The following is a 23,714-nucleotide window of genomic DNA, read 5'->3' as shown; positions in this document are numbered from 1 at the left end:
GCACCGCTGCAACTCTGCAAGTAACCAGAAAAGAAATGACATAGTGCAAGAGAAGTCTCAAGCCACTTTGGTCATTCACTGCTCACTTATTTACATATTGTCATGCTTCTGAATGGCTTCTGAATTTCTGGCCAATCCCATGAGGACTAACTGTAAACAGATACAAATTGTGGTCATTGGTAGATAAGTGTTATTTCTACCCCAGCAGTTCCTCTCAAGCGTTTCCTAACCTTGGCACCCTGCAAATGCATGGATGTCAGCTGTAAAAATTCTTAGCAACAGCTGCATTGGCTGGAGAATTTTGGGATTTGAAGTTCATGTACTTGGAGATAATTCAAGATGGGAAAAATGACCTTTTGGTGTCTTTTATACTCTTGTAGAGTCAATTTGGTGTAGTGGTTAAGGCAACAGGCTAGAAATCTGGAGACTCTGATTTTAGTCCTGCCTTAGACACAAAGCTAACTGGGCTAGTCACTTTCTCTCAGCCTTAGGAAGGAGACAATAGCAAACACTTCTGAATAACCTTGCCAAGAAAACTACGGTGACTTGCCCAAGCTGTTTGAGAATTGGACACAGCTGGATGAGAGAAAAGAAAAATACTCTCTTATTAGTGAATCCTCTATCCTTGATTCCTCTGGACGACTGTCAATTGTTGTTATTGGTAATAATGACCTAGTGGGGCTGACACCTACGTCTTGCCTTAATAGGGACACAGTTCTTTTCCATGTACAAAGTACAGCATCTGTAGAGTTCATTTTTGAGGTTTTTTTTTTAAAAAAATAGGGCAGGTAGCATTTGGCTAGTTATATTTGCTAACTAAAATAAATACAGATTTAAATTTGGGAAGAAAAATGTCAAATATCCAGATGCAAAAGTGTACTCCATGCTTTTCAGTCCATATTAAAAAGGATTTTTTTAAAAGATAAAAGGATGAAAAAAGATGGCACCTGCCAAGAGTCAGTCAATCAGTCTGTCTGTCTGTCAACACACAAGCTCTTCTTCTTCTTCTTCTTCTTCTTCTTCTTCTTCTTCTTCTTCTTCTTCTTCTTCTTCTTCTTCTTCTTCTTCTTCTTCTTCTTCTTCTTCTTCTTCTTTTTGCTACTGTTCACTATCTCTGTATGTGTGAGAGAGAAAGAAGAGTGAGGTAACTATAACGTTCATGGATTCATCCAACTGTGGTGCTTTATTTTCAGCGAATGGTACATGAACGGGCAAATTTTAATAGTTGTCGTCAGCATTAGTGTCATCCTGCCCTTGGCTCTGATGAAACATTTAGGTAAGTGACAGAAAGTGTTTGTCCTGTGTTCTGCTTGTGCATGCTTGGATAAATATTGCCTGATCATGTGTATGTACTTTTTTGCGTCACTGCTGGATTTCTACCTTAGAGTTCAAGGTAAGATTGTGTCATTTCAGTCTATGAGTTGAGGCATATACAACAGTGCTACCCCCAACTGGAGGAAATCAGCATTGCTTCCTATGAAGATCTTCTGTTGACATTGATCTTGCAATCTATTGTTGCAGAGAATTATTTAGACCACAGAAGAATATTAGCAGAAAAGCAATATTCCATAGTGGTTTTTTTCCCCAGTATGTGCATTGCTAAATTCAATTGCATTGAGTTTCCATTTTGGATTTTTGATGGAATTTAAACTGTGAGCTCAAATCTGATACATCTAAATTAATTCAATTCATCAGAGCTGACAGAAGATTTTCACCTGCCTGGGTGTACTTGCATTTTTATCATCTGATTAAATAAATTAATACAATCATGGAATATAAGGGTTAAAAACTTTCTGGGAAGAGCCTCTAATCTAATCTCTCACTAAATGTAGTAATCCAATACAATAGCATTGAATTGGTCCAGTTTGAATTTAGTTGATCACCCATGTTGTAAACTTAATATTCAAAATTAAATCAATCCTTCCATACCCTATCAACAATTATGCAGTTTATGTAATAAATAAATGTAAATTGAACAAAGCCCAATATGTCAATTTGATAAACATAAAAAAGTGCATTTTTTTCTGGTTGCTTTGTTATTTCTGTTTTCTAAATTGGAATTTGCTGCTTGCAATTGTTAAACATCCTTCAAGGCTGAACTCTACACTTTCTCTCAAATTTTCCCTATAATATAGATGTTAAATTTGAGAAGGGCATTGCATCAATTTAGAACTAAGGACGCTGTCCAAGTCGTATTATTTTAAGAGCAGATATATCTAATTAATGATGGCTTTCTTTTCCATATTTAGCTCTCTTTGCTGTAAAATCTTTTGAGAGGCTTTTTATCAAGATCCTGTATATAAAATTGATGCAATTCCTTTGTTCCCTTCCTTTTCCCCCACAGGTTATCTTGGTTACACCAGTGGACTCTCACTCACCTGTATGTGTTTCTTTCTCATCTCGGTGAGTTACATAATTCCCAGAAACTCTGGCTTCTCCCAGAAAGAAAAGGTGCCAGATTTAAATAGGAAATATGTGCCACAATTCTTTAAGAGGTTTTCAATCAGAATAGAGCTGGAAAGGACCTTGGAGGTCTTCTAGTCCAACCCCGTACCCAAAGCAGGAGACTCTATACCATTTCAGAGAAGTGGCTGCCCAGGCTTTTCTTAAAAACCTCCAGTGATGAAGCTACAACTTCTGAAGGCAAGCTGTTCCACTGTTTAATTGTCCTCAATGTTAGGAAGTTTCTCCTTAATTCCAGATTGCTTCTCTCCTTGATTAGTTTCCATCCATTGTTTCTTGTCTTGCCTTCTGGTGCTTTGGAAAAGCCACAGCTTGGAAAAGGTGTACAGTTGCTGCTTTTTTTTTTTTTTTTTTTTGCTTTGCTGTTTTATCTCTCATTCATTCTTTCCTGATGCTCACCATCCATTTTCCATTCCTACCACAAAGGTAATTTACAAGAAATTCCAGATCCCTTGTCCTTTCAATGATACTATGGTGGTCAATTGCACCATGGAGTCCAGTCATGATACCTGTAGTGCTGAAGTCTTTCCTCTCAATTCTCAGGTTAGTATGAAAGTATATGAATCTAGTGAAATTGAACACGTTAAGAGTCATGGTAGAACAGGGAAATGCAATTTGGCTATATGAGGCCTACAGAATCTGCTGGTGCAAGTGAATTAATGGACTTTTGTCTGCTACCATGTTCTAATCACATAGTAAGTTTTGTGCCGGAAGGTACTTGAAGCTCAATCTCTATGGGCTTAGTCCAGCATCTTAATCTCTATAGCACATTGCTTTCCCCCCCTTTCTTTTATTGAAGTACATCTAGTACTAAAGTCACTGGGATTGGAGGGGGGGGGGGCAGGCAATAGGATTCCCACATTATTCCTAGTAATTGTACCCATATTACAGATTTTCTTTGAGAAGGGGAACAATATTCTGCAAGTATAAAATTCTTTGGTAACTTTTGAAGAAGCTCTTTAGGTTATACCCAGATTTTTCAGGGGTACATGTAGCAGGTTGTGTACTTATATAACAAATCAGGAAGAAACTGAAGTTGATAGAGGTAGAAAAAACAATTGATAGGATTTTCTTGTTCCCATTTTTCCTGTAAAAATATATACTGTAATTTATTAATAATTCAAAATTACAATATACATTTATAAAAACAAACCCTGCTTTCTAATTTTACTAATAAGATTTTCAGTAAAATAGTTCTACTGCTCTGTATTTACTCATAATCAATATATGTGTGTCTTATGTGTCTTGCTCCCTCGGAAAGGGTTCATAATCTTGGCGTCCTCCTCGATTCACGGCTGTCTTTAGTGGACCATCTAACAGCCGTGACAAGGGGGACATTTGCACAGGTTCGCCTGGTGCACCAGTTACGCCCTTTTCTAGACAGGGACGCCCTCCGTACGGTCACTCATGCTCTCATTATCTCTCGGTTGGATTACTGCAATGCCCTCTACTTGGGGCTGCCCTTGGGGTGCACCTGGAGGCTCCAACTGGTCCAGAATGTGGCTGCGCGAGTACTTACGAGTGCGTCCTGCTACTCCCATATAACACCACTATTACGCGAGCTGTACTGGTTGCCGGTGGTCCTCCGGATCCGCTTCAAGGTGCTGGTATTCACCTATAAAGCCCTTCATGGCATGGGCCCGGGGTATTTGCAGGATCACCTTCTACCGGCCTCCCTAAGTTTTTGCTTAGAACAAAAACTGAACTGTTTTTCTTTTTCTTTTTCTAGACTGCGTACGCAATCCCCATCTTGGCATTTGCCTTTGTTTGCCATCCAGAAGTGCTTCCTATTTACACCGAGTTGCGCAGGTGAGAAAACTTGACAGCATCAATGGAAAGGTTCTGAATTTTCTGAAAGAATATGTGGAATAGCAGAAGGACAATATGCAAAATAATTTGAACTTTGTGGAGAAAAAAATGCTAAAAAATAGCAATAGCACTTAGACTTAGACTTATATACCGCTTTACAGTGCTTTACAGCCCTCTCTAAGCAGTTTACAGAGTCCGCATATTTCCCCCAACAATCTGGATGCTCAGTTTACCCGCCTCAGAAGGAGAGAAGGCTATGTCAATCTTGAGCCTGGTTAGATTTGAACTGCCAAATTATAGGCAACCAGCAGTCAGCAGAAATAGCCTACAGTACTGCACTCTTAACTACTGCACCACTACGACTCATAGATTCACTTAGTCATGTTCCCAATGAAAAGTGGGAAGGGCAGTGCTGGATGGGGAAGAAACAGACATGGTTAGCTGCACTATTCCTAGTTTTCCAGTGTTATATCTTTCAGATTTGTGATCTACAATGTCTGTTGTCCCTAATCTGTTAGGGATTATGGGAATTATTGTTACAGCAGATTTGAGGATAATACATTGGAAAAGGCTCAAAGGCTCAATTATGGTGGGACAACAGGAAGATAGAATGGAAGAAACACAGGAGAGCAAAATCCATCTTCTTAAACTTGGGAGGTTATTGGGGGCTAGTGCTTTCACACCCAGATGTCACATCATCACAGCAAGCCCCACACATCTGCTTCAGTCATTGTATGGGTGGTCATGACTTTGGGGGAAGTGTCATTATTCCCTGAGAAAGATAGCCCCGATCCCCCAGTGATTTGACGAAACGAAACGAAATTGTTCAGGATGTGGTGTTTTTGTATAACATCTACCAAAATGTCTCTTGCACTAAAAAAATAAAAATAAAACTACAGTGGTCTTTGTCAGGTAAGCAGCAGCTTCATGCCTCACATGTAGTTTGTTGCTGAGAGATGCAGCAGGATCTCAAAAATCCAGAGTTGTGGCCAGATGGACCAAGCTCAAGATTGTGAAATGCAGATCAGAAATAGGCCAGCAAAGTATGCACTGGTGATAGAAAGGGTAATAAAATGGAGGGTATTCCCCCCTGTTCTTTCAAGGTAAATGTACATAACCTGCAATAACTGTTGGGGGATTTCCAAACAGTGAAGTCTTAAGTGCTATCAGTCCAAAGACAACTAGTTCATTTTTCCTGCTTTGTGGGTGTTTTATTTTATAAATGGAAAAAGAAAAGAAAGCATGGCAAAGCCTAGATGGGCAACAGCTATTGAACACTGTCATTTGGACCCCACTTTCCACCCTGGCTGAATTCCAAGAACAAGCAGAGGGATTGTTAATGGGACTGTGGATTGTGTGTTTTGTTCACTGAAACACTGATGTGGAGGGCAAATCTAGCAGGCACTGAGGAGAAGATGAAGGACTTGCTTACAAGAAGCTGAAGATGCATTGTTCCCTGCAGAAAATAAAGCCTCTGGCTAGCAGTTTGGTAAACTACCCTTGATTCTGGAATAGTAATTTGAATTTCTGGATTTCGATATAGTACCAGGTAGAATGCAGATCTGGGGTTATGGAATGGAGTAGAAACATGTAGCATGGCCCTTTAGGTTCCCGCAAGGCCTCTCTTTGGAAGGAGGCCCTCGTGGGAGCACACTTGAGGACTTGGTAGGTTTCAGCAGCAAAGATTAGAAGCTCAAACTTCTGATTTGGTCTACCAACTCACTCATCCATTCTGTGAAGGAACTGGAGACCTAATTAAGTTTTAATGAGGTCTGAAATTTGTGTCTTGCTTAGGGCTTCAAAGCGTCGAATGCAGAATGTAGCCAATGTCTCCATCCTGGCCATGTTTTCCATGTATCTGCTGACAGCTATCTTTGGTTACCTCACCTTTTATGGTAAGGGACAGTTCCTCTCAGGAGGTACTATTGGGGGTGCCACTTAATTCTCTTTCATACACAGGAAAGGAAGAATTTCCCTCTTTGGTTGACCTCCATGGCTACAAGAGGTATGATGCTTAATTGTTACATGTTGTCTTTGATTGTAGTCCTTCCATTTATATATGCAGAAGACAGACTGGAAATAAAAGAGACAAGGTATAAGCATAAAGCAATTAAAAATAACTAATATTTTCTCTGATTAAAACATGTAATAGAACTGAGAGGATTTTTTAAATTTTCCATGAAAATCATGGAAGGAAAAAATATCTACTACCTATACCCATGATGGCAAACCTATGGCATGCGTGCCACAGGTAGCACATGGAGCCATATCTGTGGGCACGCGAGCGTTGCCTAGCTCAGCTCCAGTGCACATGCATGGCTGGCCAGCAGATTTTTGGGCCTTCTGGGCCCACTGGAAGTCGGGAAATGGGCCATTTCCGGCCTCCAGAGGGCCTCCGGGATGGGTGGGGAAGGCCGTTTTCACCCTCCCCAGGCTCCAAGAAAGACTCTGGAGCTTGGGGAGGGCGAAAAATGGGCCTGCCGAGCCCACCGATAACTTTTTTGCCGTCATGTGCTAAAAGCGAGGGGAGCGCGGGGGGCATTGAATTATGGGTGTGGGCATGCACACACGCGACACCCTTCCCTGCTCCCCCTGCTTTTGCCATGCGACGGCAAAAAGGTTAGCCATCACTGACCTATACCCTTCAACTTTCTTTAAGAAGCAAAAATGTCGTAAATGGATCTTCTTCCCTCTCCAAGGATGGAAGAGATTTCTCAGCTGGCTTCACAGAGCTCTTTCTCATGACATTTGAGAGAAGAAATGAATTCCCATTTGCATTGGTTGAGTCGGGTATTTCAGAACAGCTATCTCTAATGGACTACCCTTCCCCAATAGGAACATATTTGGAAAGGAGAGGAACATTTCAGAAGCCCATTTCAGAAGTCACACTTCTGTAGAGATGTGAAATACTTCTTTTTATATTGGATAAGCTATATATAATTTATATTTTTATTTATATTTTTATTTATTTATTTATTTATTAGTTCAATTTATATGCCGCCCTCCTCCGAAGACTCAGGGTGGCTTACAATGCACTTATAGCAATAGCCTTCGTTCTTTTGTATATACCTGCTTATTAGGGCTTTTGGCCCCCCATAAGCGGTGTTTCTACAAAGTCATCTTATTGCCCCCACAATCCGGGTCCTCAATTTACCTATCTCGGAAGGATGGAAGGCTGAGTCAACCTTGAGCCTGGTGAGATTTGAACTCGCATTAATTGCAGGCAGCTGGCAGCTAAGTGCTACATAACAGCACTTAGTCTGCTGCACCACCAAGGCTCTTAGTATTTTTGTATGTTATGCTTCCTCCCTTGGTATCTTCTTTTTCTGTGCAAAAGCTGAAATAAAAGGAGTACATATGTCATGGGGATTTTTTTAACATGCAAGCAATAGGATAAAAATACCCTCTTAAGAATGTGTATATATCATAACTGTCAGATCCAATGGCAACATGACCTGCTTCCAGCTGGTTTCTAAGACATTTCTTGTTCTGATCATTCTCCATGTAGTTCCATCTTTGGACTAAAAAGGCAGCACACAGACTGAATTTGTTTCTTGAGGATGTTTCTATTTGAACCGTTCCTCACATTACCAATTAAAAATACATAGTCCTTTTAAAAGAGGATAGGAAAGATACTGCAGATCACTCACATCCATATCTCACGGACTTTGCAGTGAGACGTTCATGAGTATTCAGTGAAGTGTCTGGTGCCTTTCATTCTCCAACTAAAAATACACCTTTCTGAACCTTGTGTAACAAGAGCAGTAGTTGTGTTTTTAAAACTTGTACCAAGAACATTGACATTTAAACACTTTGTCTCTGGGGAATTAATATAACAAAGAACATCAAATTAAAACAGGACATTTGGATTTTAAACACATTTTTAAGCATAGGTGAAGAACAAGTAGGGGAAACCCATATACAGTTACCATATATTAAGGCAATTGAAATTCTAAACCATTTATACATTTTATCAATATCTTTTTAATACAGTGGAACCCCTGAAACAGGCCAAGCTTGTATTGATTTGCAGAGGGTAGCAACTACATGAAGAAGTTGCTTTACTTAATGAAGAAGTAAAAGATCAGAGAAGGGCAGAATATGCAAAAGCTACAGTGGAAGTTGTGTTTGTTTACAATGCTTGTAAAGATCCCATGATTCCAGAGCCTCATCTGGAAGTGCTAGTGTCTGAAAATATTCTCTTAAATCCCAGGGTTACACAGTAGTGGCCAAAATTGTGGAAACATTTTGGGAAAAGTATTTTTGAGATTTGATGGCTAATAACACTACTTTTTTTGGGAGTTTCAAGATAATTATATTCCACTGTTGGAATGGCCTGGGAATAGCCCAGACCTTAACCCAATTGAAAATCTATGGAGCCGACTAAAGAAACTTGTTAGTCAGAAGCGACCTAGCAATAAAACCCAGTTAATAGAAGCAATCATTCAATCTTGGCTTCACATTATAACACCTGCAGAACTAAAAGACTTGGTTCACTCCATGGGAAGACATTGTAAAACTGTAATTCATGCTAAAGGTTACCCAACTAAGTATTAACTGACATGGTGATAATTTTTGTATATCTTGTTTTTTTCTACGTGTTTCACTTTTCTTCTTTATACTGTAACTTCTATTCTAATAGCAAATCCTTCATAAAAGTTATTGTATTACATTCTTGATTAAATTATCTTTCCATTGATACATAATTTTATGGTACTACTCCAAAAAAAGCTAGTTTTAGAAAATACACTTTTCTCAAAAGGTTTCCACAATTTTGGCCACTACTGTATATAAAAATTACAGGAGAGTTAAAGACCTGGGAGTTTTGTTCCTTTTTTTCCCCAAAATCTTAAAGAGGAGCGGCCTTTTAATGGTCAAGGGTCATAAGTAATATTGAGGCTGGGGCAGAGGGCCACAGAGGGATTGGGGTTGCATCTCATATGTCAGCAAGACTGAGTTTGGAGAGTTTCTTTCTCTGTTTATTTGTTGAGCTGTGACTACATACTTCAGGGTTTGCATGAAAATTTTGTTCTGTTCCTCGTCTCAAAAGAATGGGAGAATGAACTTTCAGTAACCTGATCCAAAGGGGATTCCATAGACACCCCTCCAAAGGAAATTAAGGGAACACCTGTAGTTCTGAGCCACAAGTATTCCACACCTATTCTACAGCCTCCTTCTTTCTTATATCTAAATGCCTTCCTTCTGTTTTTGCCAGGGAATGTTGAAGCAGAGATGTTGCATACCTACATCAAAGTTGACCCTCTAGACAAGCTTATACTTTCTGTGCGATTGGCTGTACTCCTAGCTGTGACCCTCACTGTGCCAGTGGTTCTGTTCCCGGTAAGATCTTTCTCTCCCATTGTATCTTATAGTAGTTTACCACCACGCCTCCTTAATCCCAGGTCAGCGAGCTCTGTGTGATTGCTCTCTTTTCTGCTCTTCAACTCGAGTGTCAAATTTGGAATTGGCAAATTTAAGCCACTCATAATGGGAATGGGTCTATATAATTTTTATTGTGTCTAAATTTGTGGAGCACAATACTTACAAATATTCTTGCCATGTTTTCTCCTGCTTTCTTTTCCCATCCTATTTCTGCATTGTAAGGTCATTGTAATCAAGGGCCTTAATTCTTACCCTGAGACATAAACAGCCAAAAGGCAGAAAGGCTAATAATAAAATGCAAACAACCATTGTAGTTTATTAGAATGATACAAGCAGCTTCGTGTAGAGTATTTTCATAATGATAGCTCTGCAAGATAGGCTAAATTGTTATCTGCAATAAGAAACGTGAATGGAGAAGAAGTAATGAAACTTTATATCGTTTTCAAGTTAACTATGCTTCCTCTGAAGTGCCATAAGTTTAGGAAAGCGGTTAACCAGGAATGTTTTGAGATAACAAACTGCACCACCAAATAGTAAATCACCAAATAGTAGCCTAGCCTATGAACTGAAGGTATCTGATTTGTGGTCCAGCCCAGAAAATTAATAGTCCTTGCTTAGTGACTGCCATGTACAACAACTGTTTGTAATTACAACAGAATGAAAAAGTAACTTTGCAACCAAGCCTCACATTTATGACCTCAGGTCTGTAAAACAAAGGAAAGCTGAAGTAAGATCATAAGTATAGTCGCAGTTTCATTTAGTGACCACTTCACTTAATGGCTGATTTGCCAATCCCAACTGTGGTCTAAACTAAACTAACTAAACTACCTGTAATTGACTAAACTAAGATTCAGTTAATCATGGGAAAAGGATGTTGTGTGAACCAAATAGTATACTTCAATTTCCAAATCGACAATTATTTATATATGTAAAGCAGGTATCTCTCTACATAAATCTCTTTGCTAAAGCCACCCTGTATTCCTAGATCCGCAGAGCCATCCAGCACTTGCTATTCCCCAAGAAAGATTTCAGTTGGATCCGTCACGTCATCATTGCCTTCTGCCTACTTTTCATTGTCAACCTCCTTGTCATTTTTGTGCCAAACATCAAGGATATTTTTGGAGTAATTGGTAAGCATAGGACACTTTTCTACCTATGTGAGATTGAACTGTAGCAGTGGATTTACTGCCAATACTGTATTGGATATTTTCATGAGCTGAATGAACAGAATTCTCAGCAACCCAGTTCTAGGAACAGGTAGCCTCTTCATTCTTCACTAACATGAAACATGTAATAGTCAAGTTCACACATTGCATTCATTTGAACTATGGTTTGTTTAAAAGAATATATTGAAAATCTTGCATACATTGACTATGGAAGTCTTTGCCTAGCATTAAGTAGGGATCCAGTAACTGCAATCAGTTGAATAGGGAACAATGTCTTAACAGAATATATTGAAGTAAAATAAGAATTCATTCAGACCACAAGATGGCGCTGATCTGCTACCAACAAAAGTATCTCGCTTTTAAGCGATCAGTAGGGCGGAATCTCTGTTTGGTTCAAACCAACAGAAAAGACATGCCTTTAAACTGTGCACACATAAAACAATGATTGAGCTTTTTGTAGTTCTAACTACGCCTTTATTTTATTTCCAGCCAAGAAATAAGATCTGTGCATCAGATTTTTCCGTTTCTGATTCAATTTATTTGATTTACAATTCAATTTCATTTCAATTCATGATTTCTTTTTTTATTTTCTGCAAGTTCCAAGGATTAATTGGGAAGTGAAGAAGAATGATCTTTGCTTTCTCTTCTCCATTGTCAATCAATGTCAAGGTAGTCTTCCTTGCCCCCAAAATCCCAAGTTCTCCTGGAGAAAGAGGGAAAGGGGAGATTTTGCTTTTGCATAGCGCCAAAGCCCATAACTAGGGAACGATATGTATTAGGTGTATCTGAGCCAATCTGGTATTAGGGCTGAGAGGGGAGCTGTCGCATTGTGAATGCTGGGTGGTTATTCACAACATTGTGTATTTTTTTCTCAGGCGCCACATCAGCCCCCAGTCTCATCTTCATCCTTCCTAGCATTTTCTACATCCGAATTATCCCCAATGAAAAAGAACCACTACGATCAAGACCCAAAATCCAGGTATTGGCTATTGGCTACTAGAGAATTGGACAAAGGCTTTCTTAAAGGCTTAGTGCAAGAGGCCATCAGATTGGAGCTTATTCGGGAATGTGGGTTTCTGTCCAGGCTCCTTTGATTTTCTCAATCTTTAATCACTGCAACAAGATGAGGTGGTAGTTTTGCGCCCAGAATTAGCATGGAGGCATGGAGAGGCATTTTTGGAAGCTAAGGCTGTTGAACCCAAGGTGGTTGGGAAGTTGCTGGACAGATGGGATAAGGAATGTTTTCTTAGAGATTTTGTTTGGGTTCCTGGGGGCTTAGGGGTCCTCTTGTTCCCTCCTGAAAACTGAAAAAAGAGAAGATTATTACGAGGAATACTGATTCATGAATGCCTTTCTTCCTCCACAGGCTGCGTGTTTTGCTGCCCTTGGTTTCATTTTCATGGTGATGAGCCTCACTTTTATCATCGTCGACTGGGTAACCACAGGGAAGAGTTCTGGAGTGAGTCACTAGCGAAGCCCACTCCTCACCCCAAGAGACCAGGTGGTTCTAACCAGGGAGACCATTCAGTGCCAGCGAAACAGTGGTGCCTTTTGCTGTTTATCCTCACTCATCCTGGAGACACCATAATTACCTGTCCATCACTTTGGAGAAGTGTTGGAAGCCACCCCTTTGGTGCTATGGCAATGCAGAGTAATTTGGAACATCTCCGGGGCTTCACTACAGCCCTTCTAAGATCTAGGCCTCTAAATCAGAGCCTCTGAATTTAAGCTCCCTTCATTTTGCTGGCTCCTATGGTAGCAGCATTATTTTCCTGGCCTTCATTTTTTTTTTCTCCCTGGCAATATTGTGCCATCACCAACAATTGCATGTCTCGGCAAAACCACATGGGGGGTTTGGTTTGGGTTTTCTTTGCCCAGGATTATTGTGCTGCCTCTCAACAAGGCTTATTTTGGCTTTTTTCCCCCCATTCTCCTCTTCCTCCTTCACCTCCATTGCCATGGAAGGAATTTCAGGCTGGTTTGTCCTCATTTGTCACTGAACCAAAGGATGTCTTGATTGTGACTCCTTATCCTTTGTTATCCAACATGGAAGAGGGTGGGGGCTGGTTGCTATGGAGGCATAGTGTCTGATATCACTCAGTCTCCTGCCTGATATCACTTAAGACCGCAGCAATGATACCAACTGACAGCGAAGGAAATGCCATGCCTGGATGGGTGTGATCAAAGCAACAGACAATCTAATTTATTTGCTCTTATTTAATTTCGACCTGGCTACCAGACCAAAGAATATAAATAACATAGTCATCCTAATGCCTGTTTAACCCATGCCACGATTCCAGGTTTTTCTGACACAGATGAGGTCTGGGAATCGAGGGAGGAAGGAGAACTAGGGACCCCGGAATCCTGGAAATTTTCTCCCACCTAAAGAGGCAGAGCAGAATGGATCATGTCGGTACAGCAGGAGACTCAACAACTCCCTGCTAGTGGGAGGGGAAAGCAAGTCCCTCAAATTATGGGAGAATGTTGTTTGCTGTCTCCTGTCTCTGAACGATGCTAGGTTTTTTTCTGAGGCTATCCAGAAAAGTTAATTCTACATACACTACAACACCATCTGGTGATTTCCCATTGGTGCATCTCCCTGGGCCGCAGGGATTAAATTTCTAAGTGCTGCATCTGAGTTTAGGATTCCATTTCTGAAGTATCTGAATGTGAATCTGCTCTTATGGCTGAATCTGTTCTTATTGGCTTGGTTAACTTCAAATGGTGCTGATAATGCAAAGCGATAAGAGCCTGGATTGAAAATTGTTGAAAAGACACTAGGAAAAAAAATACTAACAGAGTCTGTACAGGTAGTCCTCAACTTACAACCACAATTGAGGCCAAAATTTATGTTGCTTAGTGAGAAATTTGCTAAGTGAGTTTTGCCCCATTTTATGACCTTTCTTGCCATATTTGTTTTTAAATTAGTAACACAAATGGTTAAGTGAATCTGGTTTTCCCATTGACTTTGCTTGTCAGAAGATTTGTAAAAGGTGATCACATGACCCCAGCACACTGCAACAATCATAAATGTGATTGTCATTTATGTGAGTCAGTTGTCAAGTGTCCGAATATAAATCATGAGACCATGGGATAGCTGCAATGGTCATAAGTGTGAAAAATAAGTCACTTTGTTCAGTGCTGTTGTAACTTCGAATGTTCACTAAGTGAAGTGTTGTAAGTTGAGCACTACCTGTATTTGCACGATATACTTAACCAGGCCAATTACAAATCTAATGGCTGAATTTGCATAAAATGCTACACATGATTAGTTTTTTGTGGTTTTACTATGTTGCGTAAACCCACCTAGTTAGTTTAGTGCTCAGTGTGTATGTGAAAATGAGTTAATTGAGAAAATAAATTAATTAAGTGACCAGTTTAAGTGTGATACAAGTCAGCAAGGCATCCCTAGATATTTTTCTCCTTTGAAACTGACTCACCAGTTTTGTTTTTCCCCAACATCTGTACAATGATGTCTTAAATCTTTGTCCACCAGTATTTTCCCTATGTAATTACTGCTTTTTTCAATTCAGAGATACTGAAGTGGAAGTTAGAGAACAATGGTAGGTTGGTTTTGCTAATCATGGATCACCTTTCGTCTGCCTGAACAGGTGTAGTTTTGTTATGTGCAATGAAACTATTAAGGAATTTAACAAGTAAGACTGCATCTGTATTTCCACACATATCTTTCCTGTCATCTTCATGGTCACTGACATGAATCTTTTGAATTGCACTTTTCAGAATTTTTAAAAATATTCTCTCTCCCCATCCTTCCCACCACAATAGCACTTACATGTAAAGATAGTTTAACAAAACTAAATACTGCTATTCCAGCAGAACATGCCACTTTATTTTTGTATTTTGAGACGCTTATGTGTAATTCACCTTTTTGAGTCATGAAATTAGTCACGTTAAAAGGTGTCATAGTAAAAACATGGAAAAGTGTTAAAAAAAGCTTTTAAGTTGAAAGTTGATACTTTCCTGTGAATCGTTAGTCCTATAATTCTGAAGATTAAACACCCCCTGAATTATGGATCTTTCATTGCAGTTTTGCATGTCCCTTGACAGTGAATGGGTGGAAACTAAATCTTTTGGTAGGAAGGTAGTAAGCCTAGCCTGACAAAGACAATTTCTGTTCCATTATTCATCTTTTTAAAAAATCTCTAGTTATTTGGTATCTTTCTGCATTTTATTCCCCTTTTTATTTATCTTTTCCTTATACAGAAATGACAAAAATTATTCTTTATTTTAGGTGTACATTTCATCAAGTGTTAATACTTCTTGTAGCAATGCCTGATTGCTAATTGCTTGCTTACACTTAAAGGTTATCTTTTTAAATGCACTTATATGACATCTCTGATAAAAACTATCTAATGAAAGAAAGCCTGTTAGATCTAAACTTGGTCCACTGTCAGAACTCTCAGGAATGTTCCTCTTTCTATAGAAATTCTCTTGTAAGCTGAACCTTTGTCTTGGGTCATAGCCTTTGAAACAGAAAACAAATTTGATCTGACATCTGCACAAGACCCTTAATCTTGACTCTTATTATACCACAAATACCTCAGTGTGATTTTGAAAATGAAAGAGAATGGAAGAGTTCCTTTGACCACCTTATCTCTAGTTTATGTAATAGGTTCTGCATTATCTACATTTATTCTTCAGATTTTTTTTTTAGCTTTTATTTGCTGCTGCTTGTTTATCTATCTCTACTTAAAGAACTGTTAAGGATTCAATATTTTCTTTCCATTGAGAAGATGAGATTCTGGAGGACCTAATTGAATGATAATGAGTTCCTTTAGATAATAGTTATGCATTTTCTTCTGAGCAACATAAATCGCACATCGTAGCTTTGCTCTGCTGATTGCGATATGCTAAATAAATAAATAAATCTGATGATCTAATTTGAAAAGGAAATGCTCTTAGAAATACATCAATGTGGTACACATATTGTTCAGAACAATATTCATTATTTGTGCTGCTACATACTTAGACAGTACATGGAGCAGCTCTCTGCCTTTAAAAGTTGACAGATGGAAAACTTAGATTAAATTAGAAGTGGCTTGTATCTTTACAAAAGGGTGTATATGCTCAGCAAAAATGAGAGCATTGTTCCAAGGTAGTAATACTACTAAGGCTGTGCCTCTTTAAATGCTTTCCCTCCACCCACCCATCCATCTGTAAAGTATACATGAGTTAACTTCAAATGGTTTAAAATGTGCTGAGATAGAGTCTGTAAATAGAGATCTAATCATTGGAAATCCTGCTAGTACATTATAATAATTATCCAAACAATTTCAGCAATATTACCTTAATTTTTTGGTCATTCCAGAGGGAACACCCCTAGCTTCCCCCCCCCCATAATCTATTTCATCATTCATTTTGTCTTTTCCTGTTAGAATGAGAAATTGTCATAAGACTTTGTTTAGATCATACTTTCTAATGTACTCAAAACTTACAATCATGGCCAGAATATTCTGTTTATTTAATTTGTATAGTGTATTACAAAGTAAGCCCCATGTTTGGTACCTTTATCTTCTGCTACATATCTGGTAATATACATTGAACTTTGAAATTCTAAACAGATTCATTACTTGGAGTGATATTCAATTAATCCTTCCCAATTGTGGAACAAACTTCATCTGTAGAACAAGCACAATATCAAAATCTGTTTCTGAACACAGGGCAAAGGAGGTAGAAGAATTCTGAAGTGGAGGGTGGCTTGTACAACATAGGAAGCAGAAACACTCAAATTGAAGTTTTGCATAAAGGGGGGGGGGGCGTCCTTTGCTGAACCTGGTTGTCCTATTGCTGCTCATCGTTTATCAGATTCTGAGGAGGAGCAACTTCACACAATGTAATTGACCTGTGCTTCTTCAGAACCAATGCCACTGAGTGTCATGCTGCTCCCGTTTAATGGGTAAATAAATGCCTGAGCTTTTTGCTTTTCTTGGCTTACTAGCTTTGAATTCACAAGCTCACTATAAGGTGGTCAGATGCAAAACAGGTCCTAATAGCATGTAAAAGAGAAATTCATTAGAAAAGAATTGCTGCTGACACTCCAGTGCAGCTATTTCAAACTTTCTTGCAGCCAGCTGCCTGCACTACATGCATGCTTGTAAGCATCTGAGGAGAAACTGAGGTCATGTCCTCACTAATGACTTGAAGCATGCTTACAGCATCACCAAACTACAGTGATAGAAGGCCTATTAGGGAACAATAATGGTTGGATGATTCTAGTAGGCAGTTGCTAGTGTGGGGAGAGGTGGCTTAGCAACTGCAGCCTTTTCCTCCTAGCCCAGCTGTAATTCAAAGTAGTGAGAATGCAAGGTAGAACATCTAGTAGAGCAGAATTCACAATTGAGCCCCTGGCTTGGAAACCTGATACCTTCTGGGAGACTTTGACTCTCCGCTGACCTGTGGAAATCCACACCTTAATTTCTTATCCAAATGAAATAAGTACCTCACTGCAACACTTCTACCCCACTAGGATCTGGATGGCCTCAGCTTTTTTACTTCTTCGTTTTTCATTAAATGGGGCTGGCTTTCTGCTTGGAATAGTAATGGGATTCAGATTTAAGGGAGGAGGGAACACATTCAAAATGTGAACTTGATATAAGGACACAGTATTTGTATAATTTTGGTATTCAATAAAGAACTGTTGGCCTTGTACTGTGTATTCGATTTGTTTTTATTATTTAGAAATTCTTTATCCGACTTGGACATGGGGGTTTTATACAGTCAGGTCCAGAAATATTGGGACATCAACACAATTCTAACATCTTTGGCTCTATACACCACCACAATGGAGTTGGAATGAAACAAACACAATGTGCGTTAACTGCAGACTGTCAGCTTTAATTTGAGGGTATGTACATCCTACTCAGGTGAACAGTGTAGGACTTACAGCAGTTTGTATATGTGCCTCCCACTTGTTAAGGGACCAAAAGTAATGGGACAATTGGCTTCTCAGCTGTTCCATGGCCAGGTGTGTGATATTCCCTCATTACCCCAATTACAATGTGCAGATAAAAGGCCCAGAGTTCATTTCAAGTGTGTTATTTGCATTTGGAATCTGTTGCTGTCAACTCTCAAGATGAGATCCAAAGAGCTGTCACTATCAGTGAAGCAAGCCATCATTAGGCTGAAGAAACAAAACAAACCCATCAGAGAGATAGCAAGAACATTAGGCGTGGCCAAAACAACTGTTTGAAACATTCTCAAAAAGAAGGAATGCACCAGTGAGCTCAGCAACACCAAAAGACCTGGGAGACCACGGAAAACAAGTGTGGTGGATGACCGAAGAATACTTTCCCTGGTGAAGAAAACACCCTTCACAACAGTTGGCCAGATCAAGAACACTCTCCAGGAGGTAGGTGTATGTGTGTCGAAGTCAACAATCAAGAGAAGACTTCACCAGAGTGAATACAGAGGGTTCATCACAAGATGTAAACCATTGGTGAGACTCAAAAACAGGAAGGCCAGATTAGAGTTTGCCAAACAACATCTAACAAAGCCTTCACAGTTCTGGAACAAGATCCTATGGACAGATGAGACCAAGATCAACGTGTACCAGAGTGATCGGAAGAGAAGAGTATGGAGAAGGAAAGGAATTGCTCATGATCCTAAGCATACCACCTCATCAATGAAGCATGGTGGTGGTAGTGTCATGGCGTGGGCATGTATGGCTGCCAATGGAACTGGTTCTCTTGTATTTATTGATGATGTGACTGCTGACAAAAGCAGCAGGATGAATTCTGAAGTGTTTTGGGCAATATTATCTGCTCACATTCAGCCAAATGCTGCAGAACTCATTGGACAGCACTTCATAGTGCAGATGGACAATGACCCAAAGCATACTGCAAAAGCAACCAAAGAGTTTTTGAAAGGACAGAAGTGGAATGTTATGCAATGGCCAAGTCAATCACCTGACCTGAATCCCATTGAGCATGCATTTCACTTGCTGAAGACAAAACTGAAGGGAAAATGCCCCAAGAACAAGCAGGAACTGAAGACAGTTGTAGTAGAGGCCTGGCAGAACATCACCAGGGATGAAACCCAGTGTCTGGTGATGTCTGTGCGTTCCAGACTTCAGGCTGTGATTGACTGCAAAGGATTTGCAACCAAGTATTAAGAAGGGAAAGTTTGATTTATGATTATTATTCTGTCCCATTATTTTTGGTCCCTTAACAAGTGGGAGGCACATATGCAAACTGCTGTAAGTCCTACACCGGTCACCTGAGTTGGATGTACATACCCTCAAATTAAAGCTGACAGTCTGCAGTTAACGCACATTGTGTTTGTTTCATTCCAACTCCGTTGTGGTGGTGTATAGAGCCAAAGATGTTAGAAATGGAGAGATTGGTAGAATTTCAGATATTTATTTTTTCCATTATTCAAGGTCTCCACTTGAATGTGCCCATCCCGAAGTCTGACTCTGTAGGACACCTGAACAATTACCACCAGCTCTCCTCCTTCCTCAGCTTCTCTCTGAACCCAATACAGGCCAGTTTTCCCCAAATTTGATCATACTGTAGAAGGCCGTTCACCCTGAAGACCTTGATAAGATTTTTAGGGCTCTTAAATATGGTTCTCGTGTTCTGTCTGGAAGTCTTCCTGTTATTCTGTTCCTCATCCAGTCACTCTTTAGTTATTTATTTAAAAAGTTTACCCCTCTCTTCTGTGATAACTATTAGTTGTCTCAGGTTGCACATCACTGGAAACAGAATTAAAACCCTATTTCTATATTTAAAAAAACTTAAAAGAAATAGCTTTGGCAGCAGATATAAAACTCCATTGAATAAAGTATCAAAGATATGAGAGCATCCAATAAAAAGAAGTTGGGAATTTGTGACTTCTTTAGATATGATGTGATGAGAAGGATTGGGAAAACTGATGCTGGTGACTAACTATTTGAGCATCCAGTAAAGAGTGGTCAGGAAAGCCTGGATCATTGAAAAGTTCCTGAGCATTTTGAGGTTAACCCTGAGCATTTTGAGGTAAGAATGATGTCACTGCAGCAGGCAAGGAGCGCATCAACAATTGCTATTGAGAGCTAAGCCTGGGAGGAAAGAGAGCATCCAGTCCACTCACCTTTCCTGTGATGATGACTCCCCCAGTCACTTTTCCAGATGCCTGTCTGAATGTCAGTTTGGAGGAAGATGAACCAGTCTCAGGCACATCAGGAGGGGTTGCCCAATGTCTCCAAGGCTGGGGTTTCAAGTCCAAGTGAGGAGTAGTGATCGATGGGAGAGAAACTGGATGAGCAGCCAGCTGAGAGTGATTTGGCTGAAGCATAGCTACCATAGGGCAGCCCTGAGGCTTCAGGTGGGGAAAGCACACAGCTGCAATCAGTCAGTGATGAGGAACAGGAACTGCCTTCTGCACCTGATTGGAGAACATGTAGGATAGAGAAAGGCAGAAGCAGTGAAGGTCAGCTTGACTACTTCCGAGGAGGCAGCCGCATCCCTCTTGATGGGCTGCACCAGGAGCTGGCTATTTAGCACAGCAGACAGGTGGAGATGATGCTGGGAATAATGTATTCATTTCTGAACTGTATGTTTCCTGGTCGTGGTGATTCCTGCCTTGCTTTGGTTTTGACACCGTGCCTTGACTTTGGACTGTGCCTTGTGAACTCTGAACTTTTCTTGCCTCATGAACTCTCCTGGGTTGTGGTTTTGACTTTGCCTGGTGGATTTATCCTGTTTGGGAAACTTTCAAGTGCCTTGTGGACTCATTGGCCATTGCTCTGTGGACTAGCATTGATCTGCTTTTGGCTGGACTTAATTGGGACAGTTCTTGATTTTTGGTGAAGGGATCTGCTGGGCAATATTAATAAATCCACTAAACCACCATTACGTGTGCATATGAGTGAGTGGGACAGCACAGTAGCCAATCGTCACTTTCATAGAAGCAGGAAAAAGCTTTAATTTGGGCACTAGATGACTTCTTTACTCTTGAGTAAAATTCCGTTAAATGGTCAAAAGTTATCAATCCTCACTCTGTAGGCAGTAGAAGTGATAAGACAATGTAAATACCAGTTATTTATAATTTATCTTTAAAAAAAAATCTATTGTAAGAAAATAATTAAAAAGAAGGAATATATTGAAAATGTACAAAATGTAAACATCATATAAGAATTGTATGAAAAAAGAAATAATACAATTATTTTCTTAAAAGTAACATTCAGTTGTAACAAATATAAACAAAATCATTTATCAGTTTAACATCATAAGAGCTAATTTTATCTTGAAATCAGAAATTGACTAAAAACAGTTAAGAAGATAATTGTGGCATGACTACCTTGAGTTACTTCATGTAAACACCAAGCTACTCAGATAGAGAACTGAATCAGTGGGGAAAAGAGCCAATTTGCCTCTTCTTCAAATTTGATCATCGTGTAGAAGACCATGAGGATCTGGGTAAGATTTTGACAGCTGCAACAAATGGTTCTCATCTTGTATCTATTCAATTGAACAGCCCCCTCTCAACAGAGGGGCAGGTACACGACACCAACTATCTCCTGTTTACAACACAGTCCTTTCTGCAGTTCCAAGAAGATCCCACAACCATTTGCACTCTGATTCAGGTGACCCTGAGGACACAGGTAAACCCCCAAGTGGCCTCAACTACTTTCAGAGAGAGTGCTAATGATGAGATGACTAAAAATGAATATAATCCTTCTATTCCTCCTTCCGCCACCATCCAGTCAGAACTGAAGAAGCTTCTTGGATGAGAAGTGAAACCTCTTCCTCAACGAAAAACCATAATCCACTTACTTTTTTTTTTTTTGAAAAAGTACCTTTGAGACACTGATGTTTATTGTTCATTGATGATGATGATGAGATTGCATGATACACAGCACCAACTTCTAGCATCATCTTTATGTGCAGATGGGTTACAAAAAGCATTGTTTAAAAAAAATTGTTTGGAAGCATATCCACTTGGCTAGAAACAATGAGAAAGAAGCTTAAAGATGATACCACAAGTCTTGGTTCTGAAACCCGTACAGAAAATGGGGAAGCATTCTTATTTCTCAACTGCCAGTATTCCGTTATATGAGGGTGTGCCAGTTAATAAATCAAAACGATTAATAAATAAATGAAGTTTCTTCTTTCATACACCTTTCAATCAGTGTCTATTTAGTCAACCATGCATGCACTCTTCCTTTCCATACCATTTATCTCCCTCAACTACATCTCTATTATTATTAGACAGTGAGAAGTGGACTTCAAGCAATGTCTGCCCCTGAGAGCAATCTTCCCTTAAATTTAAATATTGAGAAATCATAGGGATGTATTTCACAAAATATATGTACTGTATATACTTTTCTGGACAGTTTTATGATCTCATCCACTCCCCATCCCCCAAAGTATGAGGAACTGAATATGATTTCATAATTCTTTTGCTTAGGTTACTATTCGGTCACATTGGTTTAGAAGTGAAGGCACCACCTAAAAACTAGGAGACTGAGTTCTAGTCCTGCCTTAAGCATGAAAGCTAGCTGGGTGACTTTGGGCCAGTCAGTCTCATGCAGTCCAGCCTACCTCACAGGATTGTTGTTGTTATGGGGAAAATAGGAAGAAGTATTAGATATGTTTGCCACCTTCAGAGATTTAATAAATAATTTAAAGAAATTTTAAAAAATAATAAGGGTGCGATATAAACAAAAAAAATACATTTTAAAAATATTTTTTGTAAGAAAACAATCTTTAAACTTAATTTTTTTAAAAATGAAAGTATAATACAATAAAAATACAAATTAAGAAGAAAAAGAAAATTTATCTTACATTTTATACTTATCATTAGTCACTGGTTTACCAATGAATTCCCTACTATAATATGAGCAATACAAGATATTATTATAAGATACCATAGAACTGTGATGGTGAACCTATGGCACGTATGCCACAGGTGGCACGCAGAGCCATATTGGTGGGCACGCGAGCGTTCCCCTAGCTCAGCTCCAGCATGCATGCACGCACTGGCCAGCTGATTTTCGGGCCTTCTGGGCCCACCAGAAGTCAAGAAATGGGCTGTTTCCAGCCTCCAGAGGGCCTCCGGGGGTGGTAGGGAAGACTGTTTTTGCCCTCCCTAGGCTCCTAGAAAGTCTCTGGAGCCTGGGGAGGGCGAAAAACAGGCCTACCAGGTCCACCGTGCCATCACATGCCAAAAGCGGGGGGAGCATGGGGTCACACGCATGCATGGGAGGGGCAGGGTGCATAGAATTATGGGTGTGGGCACGCACGCACGCGACCACCCCGCAGATGGCAAAAAGGTTAGCCATCACTGTCACAGAATATCTGCGTGCACGCTCATATTTGCGAACCGGTAGCGAAGGTAAGTGAATACCACCCCTGGTTTTAACCTATTCCATGCTTGCCAATATGGATTAGCAGCAGTTGTCCCATAGGTGCTGGACTTTTTGGGTTTTCTCTGAAGATGTTTGGCTTCTCATCTAAGAAGCTTATTCAGCTCTGACTGGATGGTGAGGAATGGAAGGATTTATACTCCTTGCAGACAGCTGGTCATTTGCATTTTTGTAGTGAGCTGTCAAGGCCACCTGGAGCAGTGGTGGGTTTCAAATTTTTTTACCAGCAGTTCTGTGGGTGTGGCTTGGTGGGCATGGTAGGGGAAGGATACTGTAAAATCTCCATTCCCACCCCACTCTGGGGGAAGGTTACTGCAAAATCCCCATTTCCTACTGATCAGCTGGAACTTGGGTGGCAGAGAATAGATGGGGGTGGGGCCAGTCAGAATTTTTACTACCAGTTCTCCGAACTACTCAAAATTTCTGCTACCGGTTCTCCAGAACTGGTCAGAACCTGCTGAAACCCACCTCTGACCTGGAGGTTTATCAGAGTCATCAGGGTCACCTGAGTGGTGCAAATGGGCGTG

The 23,714-nt window shown here is 39.9% G+C and overlaps 1 protein-coding gene across 4 annotated transcripts in view; it reads left to right on the top strand.

Annotated features, from left to right (window-relative positions):
• The window catches only part of SLC38A5 (solute carrier family 38 member 5), a 42,907-nt gene extending 25,418 nt beyond the window's left edge, over nucleotides 1-17,489 (top strand). For all 4 annotated transcript variants that reach the window (XM_070938070.1, XM_070938066.1, XM_070938068.1 and 1 more), the window contains 9 exons: nucleotides 1,194-1,276; nucleotides 2,345-2,403; nucleotides 2,890-3,006; nucleotides 4,193-4,272; nucleotides 6,067-6,167; nucleotides 9,488-9,612; nucleotides 10,640-10,784; nucleotides 11,696-11,799; nucleotides 12,187-17,489. In XM_070938070.1, coding sequence (XP_070794171.1) covers nucleotides 1,194-1,276; nucleotides 2,345-2,403; nucleotides 2,890-3,006; nucleotides 4,193-4,272; nucleotides 6,067-6,167; nucleotides 9,488-9,612; nucleotides 10,640-10,784; nucleotides 11,696-11,799; nucleotides 12,187-12,291 — 919 coding nt within the window. In that variant the 3' untranslated portion in view covers nucleotides 12,292-17,489. The remainder of the gene's footprint in view (nucleotides 1-1,193; nucleotides 1,277-2,344; nucleotides 2,404-2,889; nucleotides 3,007-4,192; nucleotides 4,273-6,066; nucleotides 6,168-9,487; nucleotides 9,613-10,639; nucleotides 10,785-11,695; nucleotides 11,800-12,186) is intronic.
• Nucleotides 17,490-23,714: the final 6,225 nt, after the last annotated feature.

The sequence above is a fragment of the Pituophis catenifer genome, unplaced genomic scaffold, assembly GCF_029215685.1.
Source record: "Pituophis catenifer annectens isolate HBS135680 unplaced genomic scaffold, rPitCat1.0.hap2 SCAF_2, whole genome shotgun sequence".
Lineage (NCBI taxonomy): Eukaryota > Metazoa > Chordata > Lepidosauria > Squamata > Colubridae > Pituophis > Pituophis catenifer.
Note: the sequence above shows the minus strand (reverse complement) of the source record. Positions and strands in the feature narration are given on the sequence as shown.